General features: G+C 45.9%; 1 protein-coding gene and 2 long non-coding RNA genes across 12 annotated transcripts in view; 1 reads left to right on the forward strand and 2 right to left on the reverse strand.

Moving 5' to 3' along the window:
* The window catches only part of LOC141548956 (uncharacterized), a 1120676-nt gene that overhangs the window by 913689 nt on the left and 180162 nt on the right, over positions 1–26825 (reverse strand). The window lies entirely within an intron of this gene.
* Positions 1–26825, forward strand: part of LOC141548957 (uncharacterized) — a 1406018-nt gene that overhangs the window by 588799 nt on the left and 790394 nt on the right. The window lies entirely within an intron of this gene.
* LOC141548604 (uncharacterized) lies at positions 5743–25822 on the reverse strand. The gene is made up of 12 exons (XM_074277607.1): positions 25621–25822; positions 24990–25075; positions 23104–23237; positions 16200–16501; positions 15245–15340; positions 9354–9401; positions 8932–8986; positions 8304–8417; positions 8174–8219; positions 7665–7722; positions 7268–7403; positions 5743–7179 (listed from the first exon to the last, which is right to left on the reverse strand). Exons 1-12 carry the CDS (start codon positions 25820–25822, stop codon positions 7014–7016), a joined length of 1443 nt encoding a protein of 480 aa, XP_074133708.1. The 3' UTR covers positions 5743–7013.

A 26825-nucleotide genomic window follows, 5' to 3' on the forward strand; every position in this document is an offset into this window, starting at 1 on the left:
AGGGCAGCAGTGGAAAGGGGCCTTTGTTCCTGTTCCCGCCAAATTGCGGAAGTTGCGTGGGGGGGCAGGCTAAAGGCTGCTCTCACAAGATGCTAATTGACTGAATATTTGTTTCTTTGAAATACAATGATATTTTTGTTAAAGAATATGATCAGAAATGTGGTTCATAGTTTGAAAGGGGGTTATTTCAAAAAGTTTAAGTGTGATATTTTTAAGAATTTTTCGGGTTCTTTTATGTGAAAATAGGAAGTTTTAATTAGCTGTATTGATGCCAGTTATTTAAAGGGACTCCAAGTATAATAGTTTTTGCCTTTGTCTTTTTGAAAATGTTTTTGTTATGGCAATATGTAGTTTGGGATTTTTCTGAGTATTTGGGTATTTTATAAGCAAAATGACTGGTATAATGCTCAATTTATGAAACATCTACTTGGGTATGTAAGAATTGTGTGAACACTCTGGGAGAGATTTCTTACTGTTAAAAGTCTTACAATGTGTAGATGACCCTCTTGTGGCAGGGAGGAAAAAGAGTGACCTTGTCCAAGTCACTATCTGTTAAAATTATTTAGGAGCACAGGGATTAAGAGTTTCCCAAGACAAATGGCAATTTCTGAAGTGTGAGGAAAAATATTTAGGCCATTTTATAAGCTTAGGGAAAAAGAAATTAGACCCTGAGCGGGTGGAGGGGATTCTTCAAATTACTAAGCCTAGGACGAAAAAGAGTCTCCAGAGATTTCTAGGATTGGTGGGGTATTGTAGAACCTGGATTGATGAATGTGCATTATATACTCATTTGTTGGAAGAGAAACCTGATATAGTGCAATGGGATTCAAAAGGGGAACAAAGTTTTGCAATGTCAGCCCCGTATTACTTTTGCCATCGTTAGAAAAAGGCTTTTCATTTATATGTCAATACAGTAAGTGAGGTGGCTTTAGGAGTATTGGCACAATTAAGGCAGGGCAGCCACAGCACTTTTGGTAGAAGAAAATCGGAAATTAACGTTTGGGGTAGTTTAATAGTGAGTGTCCTGCACCAGGTTCGACCTATTCTGAATCAAAGGGCCGGGAGGTGGCTAACTGATTCAAGGATTTTAAAATATGAAGCAATATTATAGGAAAGAGATGACTTGGCACTCTCACCAGACCATAACTTTAATCCAGCCATGTTCTTATCTGCTTCCCCTGGGGAACATGTGTCCCTTGAACATGATTGTCCAAATGTGATCGATTACCAAACTACGATTATGGGCATTTGTAGGAGGTCCCTTTGTTGAAAAGCATTGAATGGTTCACGAATAGTTAAAGGGAAAAGGAAAAATGGATATGCTCTTGTTAATGGGGAAGATTTGACTCTGGTTCAAGCTGGAACCTTGCCAAAGGAGTGGTCAGCTCAAAATTTGTGAATTATATGCATTAAATCAAGTCCTAAAATTGCCTGAAGAATGGAACCATTTATACGGATTCAAAATATGCTTGGGGAATTATTCATATATTTGGGAAATATGGGAAGAAAGGGGAATGGTAAACAGTAAAGGAAAGGGATTGACACACTGAAATTCTGACTAATCTTATGTTGCCTAAGAATGTTGCAGTGATTCATGTGCAGGGGCACAAAGAGGAGATTCATTTAAGATGAGGAGAAACTGCTTTGCAGATGAGGAGGCAAAACGGGCTGGAGGAGAGGAATCTGTAAGTACAGAGGAGATGATGGTGCTAATTCTGGCATTTCTGCCTCCAATGCCTCCACCTTCCCTTACCCCAGAAGAGAAGCAGGAAACCCAAAGCCTTGGCACTCAGAAGGATAAGGAGGGCACTGGCTCCTCCCTGACGGCAGAGAGGTACTGACCACAGCAGGCATGAGACATGTACCCCAACATTTACATCAGGGCAGTCTTTGGGGTGTCCACGGCCTGTGTGATGTGGTGCTAAGTTGGTGGCACTGGCTTGTACACAACAGCAGGCAACTGGTCAGCGGGTGTCCTGTTTGTCAGAGGATGAATAGGGCGGCCCAACGACAAGTGCAAAGAGGAGGAAGGCCCCCTGGGATCAGGCCCTTCCAAAGCATACAGGTGGGCTTTACCGAGCTGCCATCAGTGGGGTGTCTCAAATATGTGCTGGTCACAGTGGACTATCTGACCTTATGGGTGGAGGCCTTTCCCCTTGCCTGGACAACTGCCTCAGCAGCTGTAAAAGTATCCTTGAGCATATCATTCCAGGGAATGGGATGGTGGACCAAGGCACCCGTTTCATGGCTAAGATCCTCCAATCTGTGGCCCAAGCTCTACAAATATCATGGGACGTATATACCCCATGGCATCTGCCTTCATCCGGCAAAGTGGAAAGGATGCATAAGGAAATTAAACAGCAACTGACTAAGTTGGCTGAGACACAATTGCCCTGGACCAAGTGCCTTCCCCTTGCCTTATTAAGAATTAGAACAAAACCCCGAAGGGATGTGGGATTGTCACCTTATGAATTATTGTATGGTCACCCTTATCTAAAAGGGATTCAAAATTCCTCCTTGGATCCAATGTTTGAGACCAAGGATTTGTTTTTAGGAAAATATGTCATGTCTTTATTGTAACATCTGAAAACTTTACACCTAAAAGGGCTTATTGCTCGGACTCCTCCCTTAGGATTCACAGTGCACAAGTTCTAGCTTGGAGACTGGGCCCTGGTTCAGATATAGAAGGAGGACAAGCTGACCCTGAGCTGGAAAGGACCGTTCCGGATCCTGTTGACTTCAGATACGGCAATACATACGCACCAAAGAGAAAGGTTGGACACATCACACTCGAGTCAAAGGTCCCGTGGATGCGCCAAAGAAGTGGGCAGTAGAGACTGATTCAGGAACATTGGAAGTGCGGCTGAAATTACAGGAAACTTAGCAAAGACTGATGAATTGTGCATGTCAAATCTTTTTGACTTGTCTCCTTTGGGAAACGGTCTTGGGACTTTTCTCGTTTGTACTAGATATTACAATTTGTTGAACTGTATCATTAGGAATTAGGGGAATTATATACTAGTGGGGAGAATGGGGTGTGAACCAAACCCAAAGGGTTGGAGACTGTGCCGTGTATATGCATGCATGATTTTATGTGGGTACACCCTTTGTGCTGGCACCTCGGGACAGTGGGGTATGAAAATACCTTCAAACCCTGATCCAAACAACAGCCACTAGCTTTAAATTGACTGACTGCTGGATATGTGGGGGACCTGATCAACTTACACAGTGGCCCTGGGTTCCTGTCCCCCCGTCTCTGGCCTGGAGCTCGAGCAGCAGGTCCGTAATACACAATGGAACAGGTTTCTAGTCAGCAGAAGAAAAGCATCCCTGGACCCCGACCAGTGCGGTTTTAGGGAGATATTGCCCACATCAGACTGGCACAGGGCCATGGATGGGAGAAAGTGAATGCACATGGACATTTGCTCGCAGGTCAGAGAAGGGAGCTATCGTAGACTACAGTAGGATTGTGAATAGATGGAATCCAACCAGCATAACTGGTTATGATGGATCAGTGATTCACTGTATCCAACGTTCTCATAGTAGTGAGGGGTGTGCGAGGAAAATGGCACCTGCCTGTTTAATCCCTGATCGAGAGGGACCCCAGATGTGGACATGTTTAACCTTGAATAGCATAGCACCAGGTTCCCCTTACACTGCAGTGGCATGGAAGTGGGAGAATAGAGAAGGCACTGTCAGGAAAATGTTTAATAATTTCTGGAGCTTCAGGATCCAACTGGGGAAAACGGTTGCACCTGCCAATGGGTGGTTGAAAGTCATCTTTGGAGATGTGATTCTAATACGGGAGGAGGACCCTTAGGTCCCTGGGATGTGAGGTATTTTCCACCTTCAAGTGGACCCTTTATACTTTGGTATGAAGATAATCCTGCCCTGAAGGGGCATCATTGGATCTGTGGTCAGACAGCTTATACCCATTTACCCAAAAATGGGGCTGGGGTTTGTTATATAGGTGTAATTAGACCTAAATTTTTCTTTCTCTCATCAAGCGTTGGCAGGTAATTGGGGATACGGTTATACAAAGATTTGGAAAGGGAAACACGAAGTGTGGGCCGCTCCCTAACCAGCATTGATTCTTCTTTGACCCAGACAAATGATGCCAATGGGTGGGGAGATGCCTGGCCTCCAGAGAGAAGTATAAAAGAACACAGACTGGCAACCTGGGCCCAGGATGGTAGTTGGGGGTATCGAACACTGATATATGTGTTAAATCGGTTGATTAGGCTACAGGCAGTCCTTGAGGTAATAACTAACCAAACTGCTCAGGCCCTTGATCTAGTAGTCGATCAGGCCACCCACACAAGGGAAGCTGTTTGATAGCATGGATTAGTTTTAGATTATGTGTTAGCAGAGGAAGGAGGGGTCTGTGGGAGATTAAAGTTGTCTACTTGTTGCATGCAAGTCGATGACAAGGGACAAGTGGTAAAAGAAATTACGAAAGGCATTCGCAGGATAGTTCATGTGCCTGTCCAGGTGTGGAAATCCCCTTTTTCTAATAGCTGGTGTCCTGGTTTGATGGTAGCTGGTGGAAACAACTTTATGGTACGGACTAATTGCTATCAGTGGTATTATATTGTTACCATTATGCTTGCCCTGTATGATTACACTAATAACCAAAATAGTCCAACGATCCCTTTCAAAATTATTGCATGCAGAGGATGCTGTTAAAATGATGATTCTCCAGAAAAGAGGCTGGAGGGTGTTGGAAGGGGATAATTCTGATAGTGAACTTGATAATCAATGTGTAAGCTTGTTGACTGGTTTTGAGCAAGGTGTAAGTTCTTCATAGAGCATGTGATGAAAATCACTTACATATTAGGAGTGGGGAGCTTGTGGAGTAAGACATGGCGACGAACTTACAGATTAAGCACATAGTGATCAGAGCCTGCTAGCTAAGGTAAACCAGACCTAGAGGCCCCACTCACGTGAAGCCCGAGGCTGCATTCCATTGCCCAAATATGACCAGTCCCACCCTTTGAAGGGTGGGATTTTGGAGGTTCTCCCTCTGAAATGTATAAAAGCTGTGAACATGTTCAAGGGAGGGGCTCTCTCCTGCTGGGAATCTGGCTCACAGACCAGGAAGGGGTCGGCTTCTCGAGATTCTAATCAATAATTCTGCTTTTCTACGAGTGATCTCAGAGTAGTCATTTTTGGAGAGGATTTTCTATCCCTCACATGACGAACCATTGTGGATATAAATATCACTTTTTGACCTTCTTTAAACATCAGTGGGCTGGTTACTGGAGCACACACATTAAAGGGTGTAGTGTTTGAAATCTATGTAGTTTGGCAAGACAGACTAGAAATCATAGGAGCTCCAGATAACCACTAAGGCATAATGGGGCATCCACGAATATCAATGGAAGCTCCTACCACATACAATGTTCACAACTAATGCTCTGCATTCCCATTTTTAAATCTTAAGGAAGTATTGCTTCAGTGTGTCTAAGCACTGACATTTAACATTTTCTCCTGTATTTCACAGTTACCACCATCATCCCCATTCTTATTTCTAGTAGCCACCATCATGGAATCAGACAGGTAAGGATAATTTGAAAACTCACATGTGCAAACAATGCAGATTCAAATTCAGATAACAAACACGTGGCTTGAAATGGCTCCAAGGCTCATTCCTGACTCTATGCAAACGAGTTTGGGGGAACGTTTTTTGTTTTGTTTTGTTTTGAAAGTATAGAGTAGAATCTATTTGAAAAGTCAGTTCACAAATATACATTTATTTTGTGGCGAGATCATTCATAACATATTAATTGAAAAAACATCTAAGGTGTACATAACACTCTAAAGTTTGCAAAGAGATTCAGACCGAGTATTTCACTTACTTGTCCCAGTGACCCCGCAAGGGCTGAGAGAGATGAAATGACTTGCCCACCATCACAGAGCTAAGAAGTGTGCTGGAGACTCACAATCCCCCACGGACCCTGCCCACCTCAGGGAGCTTGCATTCTATTCCCAGAAGGAACCTAGTCAAAAAACTGCCCTTTTTGCTCAGGCTTTGCCTGTGGCTGTTTTCACACTGTTAGTTTTCCTACTGTTATCTTCTTCTGAGTTGACTGTCCCAGCCTTCCCTGATGGCATAGTAAGAGTCTATGGTCAGCATCTTCTTGGTGGCTCCTTTTGCTGTCCTATTTCTCGACTTTCACTGGATGTTAAATTGGGCTTTGCTCGCCCTGGGAGGGGGGCTCTGTCCCAAACTTGAGGCCTGTCTGTGCTGCCGTTTTCAGAGCTGATCCTCATGGCCTTGGAGCTGTGACCAGTGAAAGGTGAGGCAGGACTGCAGGTGAGCGTGAGGATCCCCAAAGAGCACCAGGCCCCGCACTCAGTGTCAGCCGAGGGGCTCCCTAGGATCTTTCAGATTATGGGCCGAGCGCTTTCAAAGCTGCTGCCAGGGCCATCGGCCACCTCCAAAGCCCACGGCTGGCGGGCCGCCACTGCAAGTTCTTTCCGGCTGGAGAACACGCCTCAACTTGAACTTCTGTGGGCTGTGATCCCCGTGGGAATTCTGGATGGAGAAAGTGTCAGGCCTGGAGTCGGGAAGCTTGAGTTCAAATATCATTTCGGACACAAACTAGCCAATGGGCAAGTCGCTTCACCGCTCTCTACCCGACTTTCCTCGTGGGCAAGATACCAGGTTAAACGCTCCTCACTACTTTAGCAAGGATCAAATGGCTCTTCTGCCCAGTGCGGTAGCACCTGGTACATTAATGACTATATTCGTAGCTAATAGTACTCCATTCATGTGGATACATAGGGGAAAGGGTTACAGAAGGGGCCCTTCAGGATTGTCCACCGCTAAACAGGTGTGAGCCAGCTGAATCCTGGAAAGAAGGATGATAGGACAAGACGTGAGAGCGGTATCAAAAGAAAGGAGAGGAGAAAAGAAAGGAGGGGAGGTGTAGAGGCTGACTGGGAGGAGAAGGGAGCTTATAACGGGCTTTTCCTAGCAGCCGGGACTTCATATTCATCCAAAAAGTGAGTCAGCCACTAGTATTTGTGAACAGGGGGCTGGAGGGGGAATGTTGACAGGGGCAGCACTTCCCTTTGGGGGAAAAACACTTTGGTGATTCTTTTCCCTTCTTCTTCCTGCCCTTGGTCTTCTTCTTGTTGCTCTTCTTGTTCTTCTTCTCTTCTTCAAACAGTTGCCTAAGAGAGATTGCCGGGAATGAGCACCCTCAAGCTGCCCAGCTTAGCCTGCCCCCTGCCCCCTGCCCCGCACCCAGCAGAGACTCACATGGCTTCAGCAGCCTCCGCACTGCCCAGGAAGGTGTCCACACCTCTGGCAGCTGCGGCTTCAGCCCCTCCCTTGGCTCGGCTCAGCGTGTCCAGCTGGGCCTGGATGCTGCCAGGCTTCTCCTCAGTTCGCTTTTCTGGTCACAGGAGTACAAAGGACATTAAAGTCGCTCTCCTCGGGGATTTCCTCGTCCCTGTCCGGCCGCCCTTCCCGAGGACTGTGCACAGGTGGAGACTGCAGTCTTGGGCTCGGCTTCATGGGAAAGGGAGGTGATGCTTGGGGGGATCGAGAAGGCAGTGCAAGGAATGGGGAAGCTCGGTTCTTTACCAAAGGGACAATACTCACCTTTCCCTCCTCACTTGCACCCTGTCCCTCCCTCCCACACGGGGCTCCTCACCCTCCATCCGCAGCTGCTCCATGCTGCTGCTCAGTTCCTGGGCCAGTATGTCTGCCCTCTGAAAGAAGGAAGAAACGGAACCCGCTGTGGCCCGAGATCCCTCCCTCTCCAGTCCCGGCTGCACTCGGGCCTCCCGTGGGGAGTTCACCAAATGTCCATGAGAGAAGAGCCACAAGTCTTGGCTCCTAACCTACTCCTGAGCAGCGTCGCTGACGTCGCCAGCAGGTGGCCAGCTACCCGAATGCCTTGATGCCCTGAGATCACAAAGGCAGCTTTCTTTCTAAAGGCCACGGCTGCCCTCCTCCATGTTAAACACAACTCCTTCGTGCCGGGGCCCCAGGTCCTGTCCCGAAATACCCTGGCTCCACTTTACCTCCTCTCATGAGCCCTGTGACCGTTTCACTGCCCCTCTATTCAGGGACTCCCCGTATCCTACACTCCCTGTGTATATAACCATGTTTCTTGATCCCAACCGGGGGTTTCCCTCTCATGTGGAATTCCCAGAGGACCTTGTGCTTCTCCATCATTCCCTCTCCTTGCTGGCCGGACTCCATCCTAAGACAGAAGACAGCACGGGGCTGGTCAGAGGCAGCACCAGAAGCGGCTCGCCCTCCAACCCACAAGCCTCCCAGCACGGACCAGCAGGCTGGAACAAGGGCTTCCCTCTGCTTCCTTTTCTTGAGTCTTCCTTCCTGGAAGTTAGAGCTGAGCTCACTTATCCTCTTCTTGCGTTCCTCAGTCACTGCCAGCTGCCTGGAAAACGGGAGGTTGGGGGAAGAGGGAAACTCAGAGGCGAGTAAACCTGACCCTCTCAGGCAGTCCTTAAGAGCCCCTTGGGCTATCGATGTTCTGTGCAGGCAGAGGTCGGGGAAGGGGACATTTCGTTTTGCCTGGAAATCTGTGCCCCTTCCCAACCCTCGTGCTGCGCCACGCCTCATACAACAGAGGAGCGGGCCTCTGTCAGCACAATCCGTAAGGCCCTCAGGCTGCAGGATCCTGTGAGCTGGAACAGAAAACACGAGGGGCTCTGGATGCTTTTGCGTCTGTGTCCCTCAGCACGGTGCCCGCTAACGCCCCGTAAGGCCTCACATGCTTGTGGCCTTGCCGTCACACGCACAACCCAGTAAAGACCAAGGAGAGACAATTCCGGGTTAGAAACAAATTTGGGGCCACACACACATTTTAAAACTAATTTAAGGCCAGAGATTAGTTTAGCGCTGGAAATGATTTGACGGCTAAGGTTAGGATTAAAGGGAGTGCCACTGACCTGGGAGCCTCAGTGTTTTTCTCCTGGCAGTGCAGGGAAAGGGTCGTCAGAGTTTCTAGAACCAAAGAGGTCAGTAGGTGGACACAGGGCTGGAGAGGGACTTCAACGTCACACAAAGCATGCTCTCAGGTGCCCTGCCATTTCGGAGCTAGTTGACCATCCTGGAGTCCCCCCAGTCCCTTCCCTCTCAAACCACCCAATGTTCAGCAACTTTGGGCCTTTACTGGGATTGGTGCTCGTTTCCCTTCATCTTGATTTCGTCACATTATATATTCACTGCCTTCCCCGCTACAACTGTGAGCTCCTTGAGAGCCAAGATCGTCACCTTCCTTCTATTTGAATGCGCAGTCCCTGGCCCAGAAGGTGCTTACTAGCCTTTATGAAGGTTTATTTATTGATTGGGTTTGTTGCTTGGTCGATACCTTGCTTCTTGCTCAAGACTTCTTTCACTTGCGCCTCCTCCAAGCTCACTGCAAGGGACAGAAATCAGACAGTCAGCTTTACCTTTCCGTCCTCCTCCAGTCTTTGTCTGCCCGGCCTACAGCAAGCCGACGGCGTTGCTGGTTTTGCGGCCAAAAGAATTCTCCATAAGCACAGGATCTGTCGTCGTCGTCGTCATTCACGCTGCTCGGTGGAATCCCAGTGGTTTCCGGGGTCCTAGGCCTCAGAGGCCCCTCCTGCTTGACACGTAACAAATTGGGGCCCAGAAGCAGAATTTAAGTCAAACAAAGATACGTCCCTTTTTGGCTTTTCAAGCCCTTCTCCATTTGCCCCCAACCTACCTTTCTAACATTTCAGGACACACTGAGAGCCACAATCCGATCAAACTAGCCCCCCTCTGTTTCTCATCCAGGACATAGGACTTCATCTCCCTAGCCTTGCACAGGGCCAAGCCTCAGGGCTAAAATACACTCCCTCCTTCTCTGCACCTCACAGAACTCCTCTCTTTCTTCAGCACCACCATCCGTTTGAAGTCCTTCCTGACCCCCAATTGCGGCCTCCCTCAATAACCAACTCTCCTTTAACCACCACAAACTTATCCACTTTTCATTCATTTCAAATTTACTTATATATGTGTGCTTCTTGCTTTCCCCCACAGGATGTAGGCTCTTTTGGAGTCGGAATTTTTTTATTCTTTGGTGACTGGCCCATCAGAACTACAGGATGTCCTGGATGCCAGGGGAGACCATGGCCCTTTTAAGGTAAGGTTGTTTGTTTGTTTCTTTTTGTTTTCAAAAAAATATTTATTTAAAAAGAGCTTTTCATTTTCAAAATAGCTAGAGGAATAATTTTCAACATTCGCCCTTACAAAATCTTGTGTTCTAAATTTTCTCCTTCCCCACCGGCTCCTTTAGAAAGCAAGTAAGCCAATATATGTTAAACACGTACTGTTCTTCTTTACCTGTTTCCACACACATCATTCTGCACAAGAAAGGTCAGAACACAAAAGCGAAAAAAAGAAATCAAGAACAAAAACAAAAAGCAAGCAAACAGACACAAAAAGAGTGACAGTACTATGTTTGGTCCACACTCAATCCTTTCAGTCACCTCTCTGGGTGCAGATGGCTCTGTTCCTCCCCAGATCATCAGAACTGGCCTGAATCACCTCACTGTTGAAAAGAGCCACATGCATCAGAATTCATCATCGTCTAGTCTTGTTGTACAATGATGTCCTGGTCCTGCTCATTTCACTCAGCATCCATTCCTGCAAGTCTCTCCAGACCTCTCTGAAATCCTCCTGCTGGCCGTTTCTTAAGAGAACAATACTATTCCACAACATTCACATACCACAACTTATTCAGCCATTCTCCAACGGATGAACATCCACCCAGTTTTCAGTTCCTTGCCGCTACGAAAAGGGCTGCCACAAACCTTTTTGCACTTGTGGGTCGCTTTCCAGAATGGCTTGGATGAATTTACAACTCCACCAGCTAAGGTTTAATGCAACCTTTTCTCCATGGCCCCTCAAATTTTTGTCTTTTTCCTTTTGCTTAATATTCTTAACCTGATGAATGAGCAGTCATAACTCCGAGGTTCTTCATGATTTAGAGCATTTCTTTTCCCAGAACAGCACTAATGGCTTGGATTTCTTCCTCTGAAAAATGCTGCATATAGATAAGGAATAAGCTTATCTTCATCTATTTGTCAACTGGGAAATGGCTCTCTCATGAATGGACTCGGTTCCCAGGGAGACTAAGAGAAACTGCTCTCTCTCTTCTCTGGCAGCTGCTTTTCTTCTTAACTGCAAACATTTTATTCATTGAAAAGGTTTTTGATTTTAATTTAAGCAAGATGATTAATTTTACCATCTCTGAAGCTCTTTTTCTCCACTTTGCCTATGGGGTCTTCGACCCAAGGACATGACAGGTAGTTTCTTCCTGTTGTTGTACAACTGTATCCAATTCTCTGAACCCGTCTGGGGTTTTCTTGGTGGAGATGCTGGAGGGATTTGCCATTTCCTTCTCCAGCCGGTTTTGCAGATCAGGGAAGTGAGGCACACAGGGTTAAGTGACTTGCCTAGAATCACACAGCTACTAAGTGTCTGAGGCTGTGTTTGAACCCAAGACTTCCTGATTCCGGACTAGGTATTCTCTTCACTGTCTATTCACACTCTTCACAGCCACCTTGCTGCCCCTTATCACCTCTCTCCACCTGACCTCCAGCCCTTATCTGTCGCCAATGCTCGTTCAGCATGCAGGACCCCTATTTCCTAACACATTCTTTTCTCTTTCTACATTCTTTCCCTTGGGAACTCGATCAACATCCATGGTTTTCAATACAATCTCACAAAGCTGACTCGCAAAGGTGAACCTATTAGAATCTCTATGAAGATGGAAGGCACTATCGTTTTACCCGGGTCCCAGTTTTAGAACTTCAAAATTATCCTCAACCCCTCACTCACTCTTATCCTTCACAAAAACTTGCTTGCTAAACTTTCCCAGGCCTCCCTTCACATGGTGTTTCACACTCAAACACAGCTACTATTCAGTCACTTCTTGCCTCGGTTATTCCAACAGCCTCCTCACTGGTCTCCCAGCCTCAGATCTGTCTAGTTTCTGCTCCACTTCATCCGTCCTACACACTGTTCAGCAGATCCTAACCTTAGATACTAAACGGATCATGGGATTTCTCTTTTCAAGCCACTCTGCTGCCAACGAAATCTCCCTTTGTACCCTGTAACTCGCCAATTCAATTGATTCCACTGGCTTCTTATTGTCTCTGGGATCAACTCTAAGACTTTCTGTTTATCCTCTAAAGCCCGTCATACTTTTTTAAAAATCTGTTTTGAAGGGACCACTAGCGCCTCTGTCATCCATGACTCCTGCTCCTCGCTGAAAACAAACAGAAAAATGAACAAATACAGAAATCAGCCAACGAAGGCCCAAATCATGTGGCTCTTTTGGGTACCGTGGGTGCCTCACTTCTCTAACAGGATCTGGGAATCAGTGCCCATTCTCTTTCTACCACACTCTGTGATCTAGCCATCTCTGTAACTCAAAACACCAGTAGCGCTCCAAGCCCGAGATGTACCCCCTTTGCCTCTGCCTCAGCCCCTCTCTCTTCTGTCAGATGCTGCTCAGATAACACATTCCAAGGAAACCCTTTCCTGGGGATTCCAGCGGACTGGTGAATTCTCTGCCCAAGGCGAGTGTAGTGGAATGGTTTTATTTCGTTGATTCTTTTTAGTAAGATTCATGCCGGGCATATTTTGCGGGAACGCCACAATCTCCAAGCTCCTCATGGTTAGGGTTGATCCTTTGGACTGACATCCCTAGCACCCAGCACAGTGTCTAGGACATTAAGTGATTTGCCTGTGGTGGTGGTGGTTGATGTTGTTGTTCCTTCATTCCTGAAGAGGGCTGAAGTCAGGGATGTGATGCCATTATTGGGTTTGGCAAAGGGGCCCCCCAAAGTCTGGGGTCACAGACCAGTGACGTGAGGTGTCTCAAAAGAATTTGCTGGCTTGAAAACCCTTTCCCAGTCTAGGGGCAAAGTTCATTGTCATTGTAATGCCATTACAAGTGGGCTGAATTCCAAAAGCAATTTGCAAGGAAACAGAAACAAAGAGACCATTTATCCAGCTTTCTGTCACTGACATGCTAATTCTAGGGCCCAGAGGAGCGGTCTCTGGAACTTGGTTATCACAACCAGATTCCCAGTCAGCAGTGAATTAAGGAGTGGTCTATCCAGGATCAGACAGATTGGTTTTCTTGGACTGGGGGTGTGGGAAATCCCTGAGGCAGACCCCAAAGCCAGCAGGAGATTTAGGATTACTAACTTATTCTTAGAACATAAGCCTCCCCCCCAAATAAAACAGGGGACCTCAAAATCGTTGCTCTATTACATCACCATGACTTGCAAATGAGTTGGATTTACATGCCTTACTTTCCCCTAATTCATACATATTTGCTGCCTGGTTAATTGACAGACCTGTTCCCTGATGATTCCTTTTTTGTCTCTTCAGCTTCCTGAGTTCTTTTCTTTTCTCTCCTGGTTGTTCGGAGCTCTGACAAAAATATCGATTTTGCTTCTGCATCACCAATATTCTCCACTGTTTCCCATCGCTTAGCCCTGAATTTCCCTGCATGAATATGCTGAGGAAGATTCAAATTGATTCCGAATCATTCGTCCTATTTACAAGTAATTGATTTTGTGTGTAACCACTTCAGACCTGGCTCTTTGTCTTTGGACTTAGTGAAGAATTCAGCAAAACCTATATAAGGGAAACTGTTCTCTTGCTCAGCAGGGTCTTTGGCATTAACAGAGTAAAACCATGGCTCCAAATAGACAGGTAGCATGCTCCTGCTAATAAAAGTTATCTTGTGTGGAGGCCCGCCTCCATTTTCTCTTTTTTAAAAATCTCAATTGTAACAATATAATACATCTATCTGTGTGTATATTATGTATAATGTATACACACATATCCAGAGGTACAATAGGATGCTGTTACTTTTTATGGAAACAAAAGAAAAGGAAAGGGAAGGAAACAAAAGGAAAGGAAAGGGAAAGAAACAAAGGAGTGGCCCCCTGATTGGGAAGTGACTGATTATATAACACCATAAAAATAATAATGAATGTAAAGAATTCAGAAAAATAGGGGAAGATTTGTATGAAATGAACCTGAGGGCAAAACAATAATAGGACTTAGAAAACAACATAGGAAATGACTTAAAAGGGGCAGCGAGGTGGGGCAGTGATGACAGCACTGGCCCTGGGATAGGAAGGTCTGGAGTTCAAATCCAGCCTCAGAGAGTTACTACCGTGTGACCCTGGGCAAGTCCCTTAACCTTGCCTGCCACCTCACTCCACTCCAAAAGGAAAAGAAAACCACATAAAATGTAAGAATGGAAAACCAAGCCTGATGCTATGTATCTGTGATGAGCAGTCTTGACTCTCAGAAAGGGGACCCATGCTATGTTGTTTGACTTTGTTTCCATGTTTTACTTAGTTACAAATGTAGGAATAATTTTGAAATTTCTACTGCAGTTCACCTCCCCTAAGTTTCATCTCCTTCTCCCCGTCAACCACTCATGTGAGTCCCCCCTTCTGGAATTGACCGACCTGAATTTGTAATAGCCATTAGTGACCTCAAAAGATCCAGTGTCATTCAAACAAAATGGAGTCTTGTTATCAACCACTTGTCTCCCTAATCAAGCACCTAGCACAAGGAATCAGAAAGATGGGACCTTCAATCTGGCCTCAGCCAGTCACTACTCTTTAGTACGTAGCCTCTATGTATCAGCAGAGTGAGGAGGTCCCATAGATATATAACGGTTTTCAGGACTTTAAAAGGGATATCCCCTTGTTCATCCGCCATTTGTCACAGGTGAGACTGAAAAGGATGACACTGAGGTTCTCCTGTCCTATTATCACGTCCCTTTTGGGGGAGGCAATCAGGGTCAAGGGTCCACCTAGCAAGTGAGGTCCCATAGGTCCGTAGCTACTAAGTATCTGCGGCCAGATGTGAACTCGGGCTCCTCTGAGGCCAGGGCTGGTCCTGCCGTACTCTAAGCTTCAGATGGATGCTGCCTCCCTTTGAGTCAACAGGGAATCTTTGCAAGGAACGAGTACAGTCAAAGGAGGAAAGAAGCACTCTGCCCAGGAACACGACTGGGAGTCCAGTCTTTCAGGCCCAACTCATACGCTACCTCCTTTTCAGTGATTTCTTTTCTAACTTTGCATCTTCCTCAAACCTCTCACACTCCTCACGTCCTCAAAGTACGACATAAAGAAATGGTCTGCTTATGATCCGCAGTCGCCCAGACTCTCCTTGGTCTATGATAAAGAAAGTGGGGACAACTGGCTAAATTACCTTTAGGAATCCAGGGAGCATCCTCTGCACTCTTCTTCTTCTTCTTCTTCGACTTTAATTTTGAAACAAATTCATCCTCATCTGATTCTAGGAAATCTGCCAGGGAAGGAAAGTAACCCTTGAGTACTAGCTAGACAAAGAGATGCATATTCAAACATGAAAATAAACAGTAACTCCGTACACACACACACACACACACACACACACACACACACACACACACACACACACTCCCACACCCACACACACCCTGCAAGGCTAACACCATCAGAGAAAATGGCTACATCTAATTTAGTGCTCTCAGCACAAAAACAATTTCCAAATCCAAATATTTCAAGATGAAATGTACACAGACACACAAATATATATGTAGGGGTGTGTGTGTCTGTGTGTGTGTGTGTGTATACACACACCCCTACATATATATATATATAACAAAACCAGAACCTATGCGTGCAGGAAAACCCTACTCAGCCACCAATCCCTCTCAGAGACGCCAGCCCAGGCTCGCCTCGCTGGGAAGCACACAAGAAGGGGTGCAGGAGTGCCGCCAAACCTCACTGCAGTTGCTGACTGGAAAACTGACAAAGAGAGGATTCAACTCTAAAACTGCATCTTGAACTGATGGACTTGCTCATGTTTTCCATCTCAAATGCCAGTTCAAATAAGGTGACTTGCAAGAGCACTGGACTAGGTCAGTGAAGGGAGAGGAAGAACTCAGCACGGACGGGCTGGTGGTCGTCCTTTGAAGAGGCCCCAAAGGCCGTCCCCAGGTCAGTCTCGAGGGACGGTGCCCGACGGTGGATGGTCGGACGCAGACGAGCCCAGAGGGCTCTGCCGCGGGTGGGACCCGAGCGGTCCCCGGGAGCGTGGGACCTGGAGAGCTCTTGTATCGCTTTTTCTGACGGCCTGGAGAGCGCCTGCCCTGGGTGAGGGGAAAGGACGCATTCCTTACCGTATGCCTCATCCCTGAAGTTCTTGTCCAGGTTCCGCAGCTCATGGGTTTCGACCTCTCCTTCTTGACTCCCGCTGCAGTAGTTGGCCAGTTGCTTGACAGCCTTCTTCTTCCCAGTCCCTTGGCTGGCCAGGGGGCCACTACTCTTTTCCCTGGAGGAGCCACTACTGCCACTGGAGTCCTCTGATGCCCACCAGGCCTGAACGCTGGAAGCTGGGGCCAAGGATGACACAGGCTGCTGGTTGGCCAGGCTCAGCAACGTGTGGGCTGCCTCCAGTGTAGTGGGGGACACGGGAGCTTTGCTGTCAAAGACAGAAAAGGATAACTCAGGGAAGCACAATCAATTCCAGTGGCAAGTCTAACAACCCACTTTAATAAGTAGCATCATTACCCAATTTACACAAAGCGGGCAATGAGTTGGTTCTTTGAATGTTTGTTACAATTTATTTATATGCCCATTCAGTTCTCCCCCAGGACAGAGTTATTTAAATCTTCTTTTCTAATACTTTACATGTTGTAGATAACTATATCACATGCCTCATCAATCTGATTGACCTGCCTGTCTGTGTGTGTGTGTACATGCACATGTATACAAAAGAGTTTGAAACAATTGCCCAATTTCTATTTGCTGCGGATTCCCCTTTTCCATTTTGGTTTTCCAAATATGGCTTTCCTTTTGATTTTCAAAACTCAGCACTTATTGTATGAGATACAGAGGTGCACAGAGAACTTGAAGGGTTTTGTGCAAACAAAACTAGAATTCAAAGAGAAGCAGGAAATTGAAAACAAGACTGGCAAAGGGGATCAAACAAACAAACAGAAAAAGATACACTGGAAGGGCTGTGGGAAAACAGGGACATTACTAATTTACAGCAGGGGGAGCTATGAGCTAATGCAGGCATTGTAGACAACAGCTCAGAACTAGAAGCCCATGTGATTAAAGCCTGCCAGCCCTTTGCTCTACTAATACTTGTAGCCAACTGTAGAGATCAAAGATAGAAGAAAAAGGACCCAGATGAACAAAATATATACATAGCAATTTTCATTGTAAAGAATGGGAAACAGAAGGAGGTCCATCACTTGAGGAATGGATGGAACAGATATTTTAAGAAGTACCTTGTGTATATCTATGTTGTTTGTGAGTATTCACATAGACACAAACATATACACACATGGATATATGCACTCACATATACATGTATGTCACATACATATATATTTAGACACAGATGAATTTGGAAGAATTGGCTTTATTTTTATTTGTTTGATTTTTTTTTTTGTTGAGTGCTCCTTTCCCCCCACCCCCCATTTCTGGTCCTGGCAAATTGGTTTTCCTCTTCTCACTGTCATTTGACTTTTCTATTTTGAAAGATTTTGTTTTCCCAAAAATGGCTCAATCATTGGGATCTTACTAGCAGGGAGCTATTATGACGTGTAGGTCAGGTGATTTGGTGCTTCTAACACTTACTCAGTTGCATGCCCAGTTCGCTGACCTGTTCTTTGTCCCTTTTGTTGATGAAAGTTCTTATAGGGAGATAAATTGTCCAAGCTAAGGATACCATGGTTGCATCCTAAATGTTTAGATAACTTTTTTCACTGTTTAGTTTCTCTGATGACGTGTTCTTCTGTTTCTATAATATGTTCATTGACAGACCAAGCCTTTAGCATGAATTAACGTATTTATTCTCAAAATGTATATGTCTTTTAAACTGAATATAATCCCTATACATTGGGATCATTAGAGGATATGTTGAATGCGTCCAACTTTCTACTTTTTACCTGTAAATATGTATATCCTAATTCCTGAACAACTTACATAACGTTGTCTTTGAGAAATGCTGAGAAATTTGTATCCTCTTGTCTGTTTCCCTTCATGAATCTCCAGAGATCCATCATCTCTAATTTTTCTAAAATTCTCCTCTGGTGCCTCACCTTCTTCTTGTTCATTTAGAGATGGCACCCAGTGGTAGAACACTGGAGCTGGAGTCAAGAAGACTCAAGAAGTCAATCTGGCCCCAGACACTTTTGAGCTGTGGGACTCTGGGAAAATCCTCTGACTTCTGTTTGCCTGAACTTCCTGACCTGTAAAATGCGAGTGATAACAGCAGCCACTTTTCAGGCTTGTTGTGTGGATCAAATGAGGTCCACCAGCAAAGTGCTTAACCCCTGCTCTCTTAAATGTTTATTTCCTTCTCTCTCCTCCCCTTGTTTCCAAAAAGGTCACACTGATATTCTCAATCTTAAAAGTCCCACACAATCTGTCCCCAGTCTGTCCCCAAAATAGCTTTCCAGTATTATTGGACATTATTGCCCACTCCCATACTTTGCCATCCAGCCACACTGACAGTTTCTCTGACACTCACATGTGAAATCCTATAGCCCCAAGTCATGGCACAGGCTGTTCCTATGGCCTGAGATAACAACTCTCTTTAGTTTCTAACTTATAACACCCCTCTTTCTCTTCAGAAATAAATTAGACATCATCTTCTACATGAAACATTTTCCTTTCTTCCTTCCGTTCCATCCTTCCTTCTTCCCTCCCTGCCTGCCTGCCTGCCTTCCTTCCTTCCTTCCTTCCTTCCTTCCTTCCTTCCTTCCTTCCTTCCTTCCTTCCTTCACTCCCTCCTTCTTCCCTCCCTCCCTCCCTGCCTCCCTCTCTTCCTTCCTACCTTCCTTCCTATCTCAGTCCCCTCCACCCTCCCCTCTCTCTAGTTCTGTCTTTTTTTTGGCAAGGCAATATTCATTACGTGACTTGCCCAGGGTTACACAGCTTGTAAGTATTAAATGTCTGAGGGCAGATTTGAACTCGGAGCCTCTGAACCCCAGGGCTGGGGCTCTATCTACTGCATTATCCAGCTGCCCCCATCTTTCTGATCCCTACTGGTAATTCACTTTGTGCCACTTTAGATTCATCAGTATTGAGTACTTTGATGTTTATGCTGTATTTATGCATGTTTGCATGCACTTGCATTGTGAGAATGAAGGCTCATTTTCAGTTTGATTTAACCACTTTAAGGAATCATTCCTGCCTTTGAATAGAACATTTTCCACTGAAGAATTAGGTGAAAAGTCCAAAGACAAAGAGTTAGGAATGCGAGAGAAAGAAAGTGTAAGCAGCAAGTGAAGACAGCTTTCTCAGGCAATCTGGTTGGGAGAACAGAAAAGATAGCAGATGGAAGCTAGACTGTAGGATCCAGGGAAGGTTTGGTTTAGTTTGGTTTTCTTTGGCTTTGTTTTTGAGATGGCCTTGAGCATAACTGAAAGCAGCAGAGACAGGGTCTCTACTAGAAAATGGATCAAAATTGGAGGCAGTAGGAATGACTAAGGGTGAAATCTGAACAATGGCTGGCCTTCTTGATACCAGAGATGAAGAAATCGCATGCAAAGAGGAATGTGTCACTTGAATTGCCTCACTTTCCCCAGAAAAGCCAGAGGCATGGTGCTCAGCCAGAAGAGAAGGAGCAGGAGGAGGTGGAACCTTGAAGAGACACAATAAGCTTTTATGGAGACTGAAATGGAAATCAATGAGGCAGGAGTAAAGCAACTGCCTAGTTGACAATGGACAACATGAATTTGAATTGTACCTAGTCAGCACAGTCATGGGACTTCCTGAAGAAGGTAAGTGGTGGAGTAATTCCAAGGTAAATTTTGGCCAGGGTGGAACCTAATTCATCACTTTAGTTCAGGGCACATTGCAGTAGCTTCTTAATTGGTCTCAATGGACTCTTTCTCCCTACAGCCCCCAAAGTATTTTCCACTATATGCAGACCCGATCTCTCCTATGCAACAAACTCGGGGGAGGAGTTCTATTGCCTGTAGGAACAAATAGAAATTCCCCTGTTGAGCTTTTTAGTTTAATTAGCTGTCATTTTGTCTCCTATTTCCTGAGACCAGCACCCAAACTAAAAGAGATGAAAAAGAAAACTCTCATCCTACACATGTACAGCAAATCAAATTTTCTTGTTGCCTATTTCCCAAATATGTCAGAGTTTTCCCTTTATGCTGAGTGCATCACCTCTCTTTGAGGCAGTGAGTATTCTGTTTCATCAGGACCTTTCTGCAATCATATCCGGTCATGATATTGAGGTACTTTTAAGAGGGAGACCCCAAAAAGTTGGGTTGAAGGCTGGTGTTTTAACGTGTCTCAAAAGAATTTGTGGGCTTGAAGCCATCTCCAAGTCAAGGGGCAACAGATATTGTAACGCCAAGTGGGCTGAGTTCCAAAAGACTTTAGCAAAGAACCAGGAGCAAGGACACAAATTTATCCAGTGCTTCATGTCATGGATAGGCTAATTTTATGGCCCACGGGTAGAGCTGAGGAATGGTCTATTCACAACTGTCCCAGGGAACCTGGTTATCCCTGCCCAGCAGATGGTCCATCTGACAGTCAGCAATGGATGTAGGACCATCCTAAGGCCAGAAGACTTTAAAATCATTGACAGACAGATTGTTGGAACGATAGCACTCTTATGGCGGGGGACCTCAGGATTACTGCACTATTTCTCTTAGAAGCTTTACCCCTTTCAGTAAGGTAAGATCAATGTGTTTGCAGATTAGTGACTTTTAAGGGATAGCTCCAAATTACCTTCCAGAAATCTGCACAGCAGGCAAAGATGTTCCGAGTTATCTCTGTTTTGGTGTATGGTGTAGCTAAAGCCGGCTTTTTCTCTGTTCCCGACACCTCCCATTTCTATGCTTCTGCACCATCTCCCATGCTTGGAATATCCTTCTGTCTCAGTTCTTCCTCACAGAATGTCCCTCCCTTCTTTCAAGATACGACTCACTAAATGAGAGACAGAAGGCTAAGGCTTCTGGTCAGTTTAAGGCACCATTGAATGAATGCTTTAGCAACTGGACAACACCAAGAAAGGCAAAAGTTATCCTGTTTTATAAACACAGCCTGTTTTGCTGATGGAAAAAAGCTAGTTCTGACGGGGATGGGGAAAAAGCGAGAAGGTTTGATAATTTTTTTTTACTTGTGATCCTTAAGGATCCATGAAGAATATGTGAGGACTGGAAGAGCACGTTGAAAAACATCTTCTTGATGGAAATAGCTTAAGTATGGTGCTGTAAGGGGGGAACCCATATAGAACATGTTACAAAGATTCTCCCACTGCTATTCTACTCTTTTGGAAATCTTTTTTCTTATGATTGTTGATGAGAGGGGGAAAAGAGGTAACTAAACAGAAATCTTAAGATTCTTAAGAAGTTTGTGTTCACATGCGCAATGAATAGGGAAGAATGAGATTTCCAACAAATGAACTAGGATCCGCTACTATTACTCATAACTTTCAGGGTGGCTTGAGGTAACTCCAGTTGTGATTCTGGCCATAGCTAGAACGTTGCAAATAATTATATATGTCACATTTAGGATTGATTCCATTTGTTTAAAATTGTATGTTTTCATTCACTTTAAACATATATATATATATATATATATATATATATATATATATATATATGTAAAGGGTTAAAAAGCCTCTAGAAGCAAGGAATGCAGTTCAAGGCATGTGGGAGGACGGAGGGATGAGAGGTTGTGAGGTGCAGGCGAGTCCTATGTGGAGGTGGGCCACAGCCCCATGAGGTGGTGTCTGATTCCAGGTACCACGCCTCCCTCCTTAGTGCTCACAAAGCCTAGCACAAATCCCTCCTTCTTCTTGGGCCAATCCCAGTATGCCAGGTTCCTAGAGGACCTCCCCCTTCTCCCATATCATCAGTGGGGTATAAATATGTGCTATCTCAGAATAAAGTTCTCTTTTGCTTCACCCCTGCCCCCTGGTGGTCTGTCTCTAGAGGATCCGGGTTGGTGGTATATATTTATAGAAAAGTTCATTTTAGGACTCCTGGAAAGGATGTTTTTTATTGCTTCATTAAAGAATTAGTATCTGATGAATTAGGCTGAGTATCAGAGTTAAATAATGAAATTTCCTTTATGAGAAAGAAATCTGCAATATACTGCTAGTTTGCTGTAATGTTTGAGAGGTTAACATTATTGTAATGGCAGCCTGAGTTTGGCTAACTTACAAGAGTGTACTCAGATCCCAGATCCTGTCTACTAATTTTAAACTCACATATGTTGCTTTCAGTGTATACAATATAAGCTCTTTCAGAAGAGGAACGCTTTCATTTTATTTTTTCTTTTGCTTTTTCCTTCTTTAAACAGTTATCGATCCATAGTAGATGCTTAATAAGCAGCTGTTTTTGCTTGGCCATCAGAGAATTTTTTAAAAGACCAGTGAATACACTGTTATTTACTTTTCCTCAAGAGCATGTACATTTTGTATCAAGGATTGGATGGCAGAGTAGGATGGGAAAGTCATCTACTGCTGCCCACCATACCTGCATTTCTCCAGTCCTTCTCCAATACAAATCAAGGGCCTACACCTCAGCAAGCCAATTTTCCCATTTCCCTTTTCAGTTCACGTGAATGCTGAATCTTAACGTCCAGCCAGGATCAGATTTCACCTTGTTACTTGTGTAATCTTAGTGACTGGTACACTGTATACACAAACAAAATTGCTAAGGTCCCTGACGACTCTGAATGGTTGAGGAAGGTAATACCTAAGACCAAAAGGACACCTATTCTGAACCCCAGGGAAATTCTAACTGATTCTAGGCTGGACATGAGCACAATTTGTACTGGGGGATGGGACTGGGGGGCAGGGACCAGACCTGCAGTTTCACTGACCGCTCTAATGCCAGGTGAAGAAGCTGGAACCAGAACCAGATTGTATGTGCTGTGCAATTTATAGTTTTCAAGAGACCTGAGCCACTGATGAGAAGACAAGTGATTGGTCACAAGGCAAGACCTGGACAGCCGGCTTCACTAACTCCACAATCGTCACCATTCCCGGTCCCCTTGTCCTGACTTACAGAGAAGTGAAAAGCAGAGGCAGGTACTCACTTGTGACCTATACAGTCAGGTTCTCCAAGCTGCCTGCTAGCTTTCAGTAGATAAAGAATCCCACAAGTTCCACCAGGGGCTTCTGCCTCAGCTTCCACTCTTTCCTCTGCCTTGTTTTCTGCTGTATAATTTTCCTAGGGGGGAGAGAGAGAGAGAGAGCATTCAGTGATTGTGCTTGCTCTGGGGCCTTTCACAAACTGATGTATGTCCAAAGAAAAGCATTATGGGGAAGGTATTCAAGGACTTTATGAAGACTGTTGGAGAAGCTGAGGGTACGTAGGCTGGAGATGGTTCACGGAAAAGGTGTGTAAAGAGACGCAGTCCATACAACTGTTATCTTCAAGTTTCTCAAGAAGTGTCATGGGAAACAATTGCACTAATTTTGCTTGACCCTAGCAACAACAGGTGAGAGAGGAAACAAAGCAAAATTACACTGATGAAAGGAAAAATGTTCTAACTGTTCATGCCATGCACAAGTTGAGTGTACATTTTAAAGACCCGAAAGCCTTTAAAGACTGGTCAGATAATAGGTAAAAGTACCAGTTAGGCACTGAGGTCCCTTCCAACTCCCCATTCGAGTCAAAGCAGAAAACTGTGTTGCTTATGATCCTGCCGTTCTGCCTCCAACCCTGACCCATTCTCTATTTCCACAGCCTATTTAACCTTTTCCATCTCTGTCTGTGGAAGCCCCTTCTTTCCAGATGAAACTTATCTGAAACCTTGCTCTAGCTTCATCTAAATGTTCTCCTCCCCCTTGAAGCACCTCTCTTCTTTGGCTCCGTTCTTACTTGTCCTGAAACCACGCTTATTTTCTCAATAAAGTTATCCTTCCTCTCCCCCCCCTCACCCCCCCATGAACGTTGGTCCTGTGTCACGTCTCCTCTGGGGGCAGGATCCACCTTACACAGAGTGGACACTTAGGATCACATCTGAAAGATGCCTTAAGAGATCACGCCAAAGTGATTTTACAGGGAAATGGTCAAATCTCTTTCCCAGATTCACATAAAAAATACAGGTAGAACCAGAACTGACACCCAGGCTCTCTGAATGTAAAAGCAGTGCTTGGGCCAAGGGATATTTCTGTTGGTAAACTGTGAAAATGAATGCTGAATATAGATTCAGCTTTTTTCCCCTAAGCATTTAAATATTTATAGGTAAAGCTGTTTAACAGTTAACAGCTAAAGAGGGTTTTGTTCCTTCCTTTGTTTGTTTGTTTGTTCTCCACCTTAGGCAGTTCCCCCATGCCTTGAAAAGAAAAAAGAAAAAAAATGCAGTAGCAGACAGAATTGGGGGAAACAAACTTGGGCCCGGGTCTTGGCTAAACATATTTCCTACATAAGATAGGTTTCTATCTCTCTCCAGCCCGAGTGTGTCATCTGTGGGACAAAGGTGGGCAGCTGCATCAGTCCTCCGGAATCATAGCTGTTCAAAACTGCTTGTAGGTTGAGCTTTTTACCTAGACTGGCGAGCACCGCAGCTGCTCCTCATGTGCCCAGGACCGTACCTAGGGCCTCTCACGGCATGACAGTGCCCAGATTGAGAGACTGAGGGCTCCATCGCATGGGTTTGCTCAGAAGAAATCTCCGCTTTAGACAACAACCAAGACAATCTGACGTTTGTATATAAAGGCTTCAAAGTTCTTAAAGGAGCTTTTCTCCTTTGGAGGTTTTTTTCTTTAACAAGTAAAGACCCGTAACAGATCACCCTCATCTTCACTTAGCCTGACTCTGACCCTTACTAGTCTCGTGGCCATGAGCAATGACATGACTCCGAAGCCGGGAGTAATGGAGCCCCACTCAGACAAGATAATATCAGTAAAAAACAAACAAAAAAGACTTGCTTCACCCAGCAGCTGGCACCTAGTGGGCATTTTTCCTTTGCCTTACCTCAGTTTCACATTCCACCTCTCCCGGTTCCTGGAGTCTGTTTGGGTCAGAACAAGGGCGGGCTGGAAGCAGCTTCTGGTGAAATTCTAAAAGGATGATGATCGTGACGATGATCACATAAGCAGTCCAGTGGCGTGGCAAAGCATCCAGCCAGGTTCGGAGCCACTAGAAGACCTGGGCTTGTGTCCTGCTCGATTCTGGCTGAAAGTCCTGCCCAACCCTAACCCAACTTCTCTGCAACCCTCGTGGCCTCTAAGTCTCCACGGTGCCATCGGCACTGGTCGAGGGAGTTTCCTCCTCAGAAATCACAGGACAAACATTAACTAGGAGACGCGTGGCTTTCTTTCTTTCTTTCTAAGTTTGCCAAAGGTTTGGCCCATGTTTCCTCACTTCAGCCTCAGCAAGTCCAGGAGACCTACCTCCGTAATGTTCTGAAAGTGGGCTGCAACCCACCCGAGGAAGGGGAAAAACCAGCAGGGGCTGTGGTTGTCTTGGAAATTCAGCCAATCTGCCTTGTAGCCAGACACCAGCCCTTAGTCTAAAGGCCCTGGGTGACCCCATGCAGTTGTGGCTAGAGCCCGAGACCCCCAGCAGACATAAGAAATAGCAGAAGGAGAGGAGGAAGACCTACTTGGTGACCTTTTCTTCCTTGCCAGGGCCTGCTCCTTCTGCGGCCTTGCTTCCACCTTGAGCTCTTCCTTAGAGCCTGGGTCACACTGCTCACTGATCTTTGGCTTAGGCTGGCGCTTGCTTAGTGCCCTCAGCTTGACCTTGGTTTGTCCCTTCCTCTTGGCCTTGGAGTTCCTAGATCTGCTAAAACCACTCACCTCCATGGTGCTTGGAAAGAGGAATAATACATACAGAAATATATGTTTTTATGCATTTATTTCATAGCCGGGACTCTGCAAAAGCTACTTAGGTCCATCTGTTGGTTTTGCTTGGCATGCAGCGTTCTCCAAGGAAAGTATATATTAGTTACTTAAAATGAATTCTAAAACGCTACCAAACAGACAGGACCTTCTCCATCACTGTTCTTTTTCACCAGGGTCAAATGGGGGGGGGAGGGGAGCCGGGTGGTTTCGGTTTGTCTGGAATTCTATTCCTTCCCCAACGTTCTGCCCCCACCTCCCGGCTCTGCCTTGTGCCCTTCTCCCGGCTCTGCCTCGTGCCCTTCTCCCGGCTCTGCCTCGTGCCCTTCTCCCGGCTCTGCCTCGTGCCCTTCTCCCGGCTCTGCCTCGTGCCCTTCTCCCGGCTCTGCCTCGTGCCCTTCTCCCGGCTCTGCCTCGTGCCCTTCTCCCGGCTCTGCCTCGTGCCCTTCTCCCGCGTCTGCCTCGTGCCCTTCTCCCGGCTCTGCCTTGTGCCCTTCTCCCGCGTCTGCCTCGTGCCCTTCTCCCGGCTCGCTACGAGTGCAGACGCTTCCACGGCGGGAGTCTGCGTTCCCACCTCTCCCTGTTCCGTCCCCGGAGGAGCGCAGGGGAACCGGACGCGCAGCAATGAGCCCTCAGAAATGCCTATCGCCGTCCAGAGGCGACCAGGAGCGATTGTCCACCACTGCACGGCCCTTTTTTCAGACTCTCACTATAAAAGCTGCGTGAAGACAAACGGCACAGTGAGAGAGACAAAGTGACGAGGAAGCCAAGGCGTCAGCGGACATTTGTCCCGGATGCCGCCTGGGCGCCATTAACGTGCCTCGCTGGCACCCGAGAACTTCTTCTGGCGGACGGTAAGCGCCGCCCCGGCCTGGGACCGAAAGCCCGAGGCTCACGCCAACCTCACACTAACTCCATTAATGACGGAGAAACCGCAAAGTACCACTTGCACCGCATTTCATTTACT

The sequence above is a fragment of the Sminthopsis crassicaudata genome, chromosome X (assembly GCF_048593235.1).
Source record: "Sminthopsis crassicaudata isolate SCR6 chromosome X, ASM4859323v1, whole genome shotgun sequence".
NCBI lineage: Eukaryota > Metazoa > Chordata > Mammalia > Dasyuromorphia > Dasyuridae > Sminthopsis > Sminthopsis crassicaudata.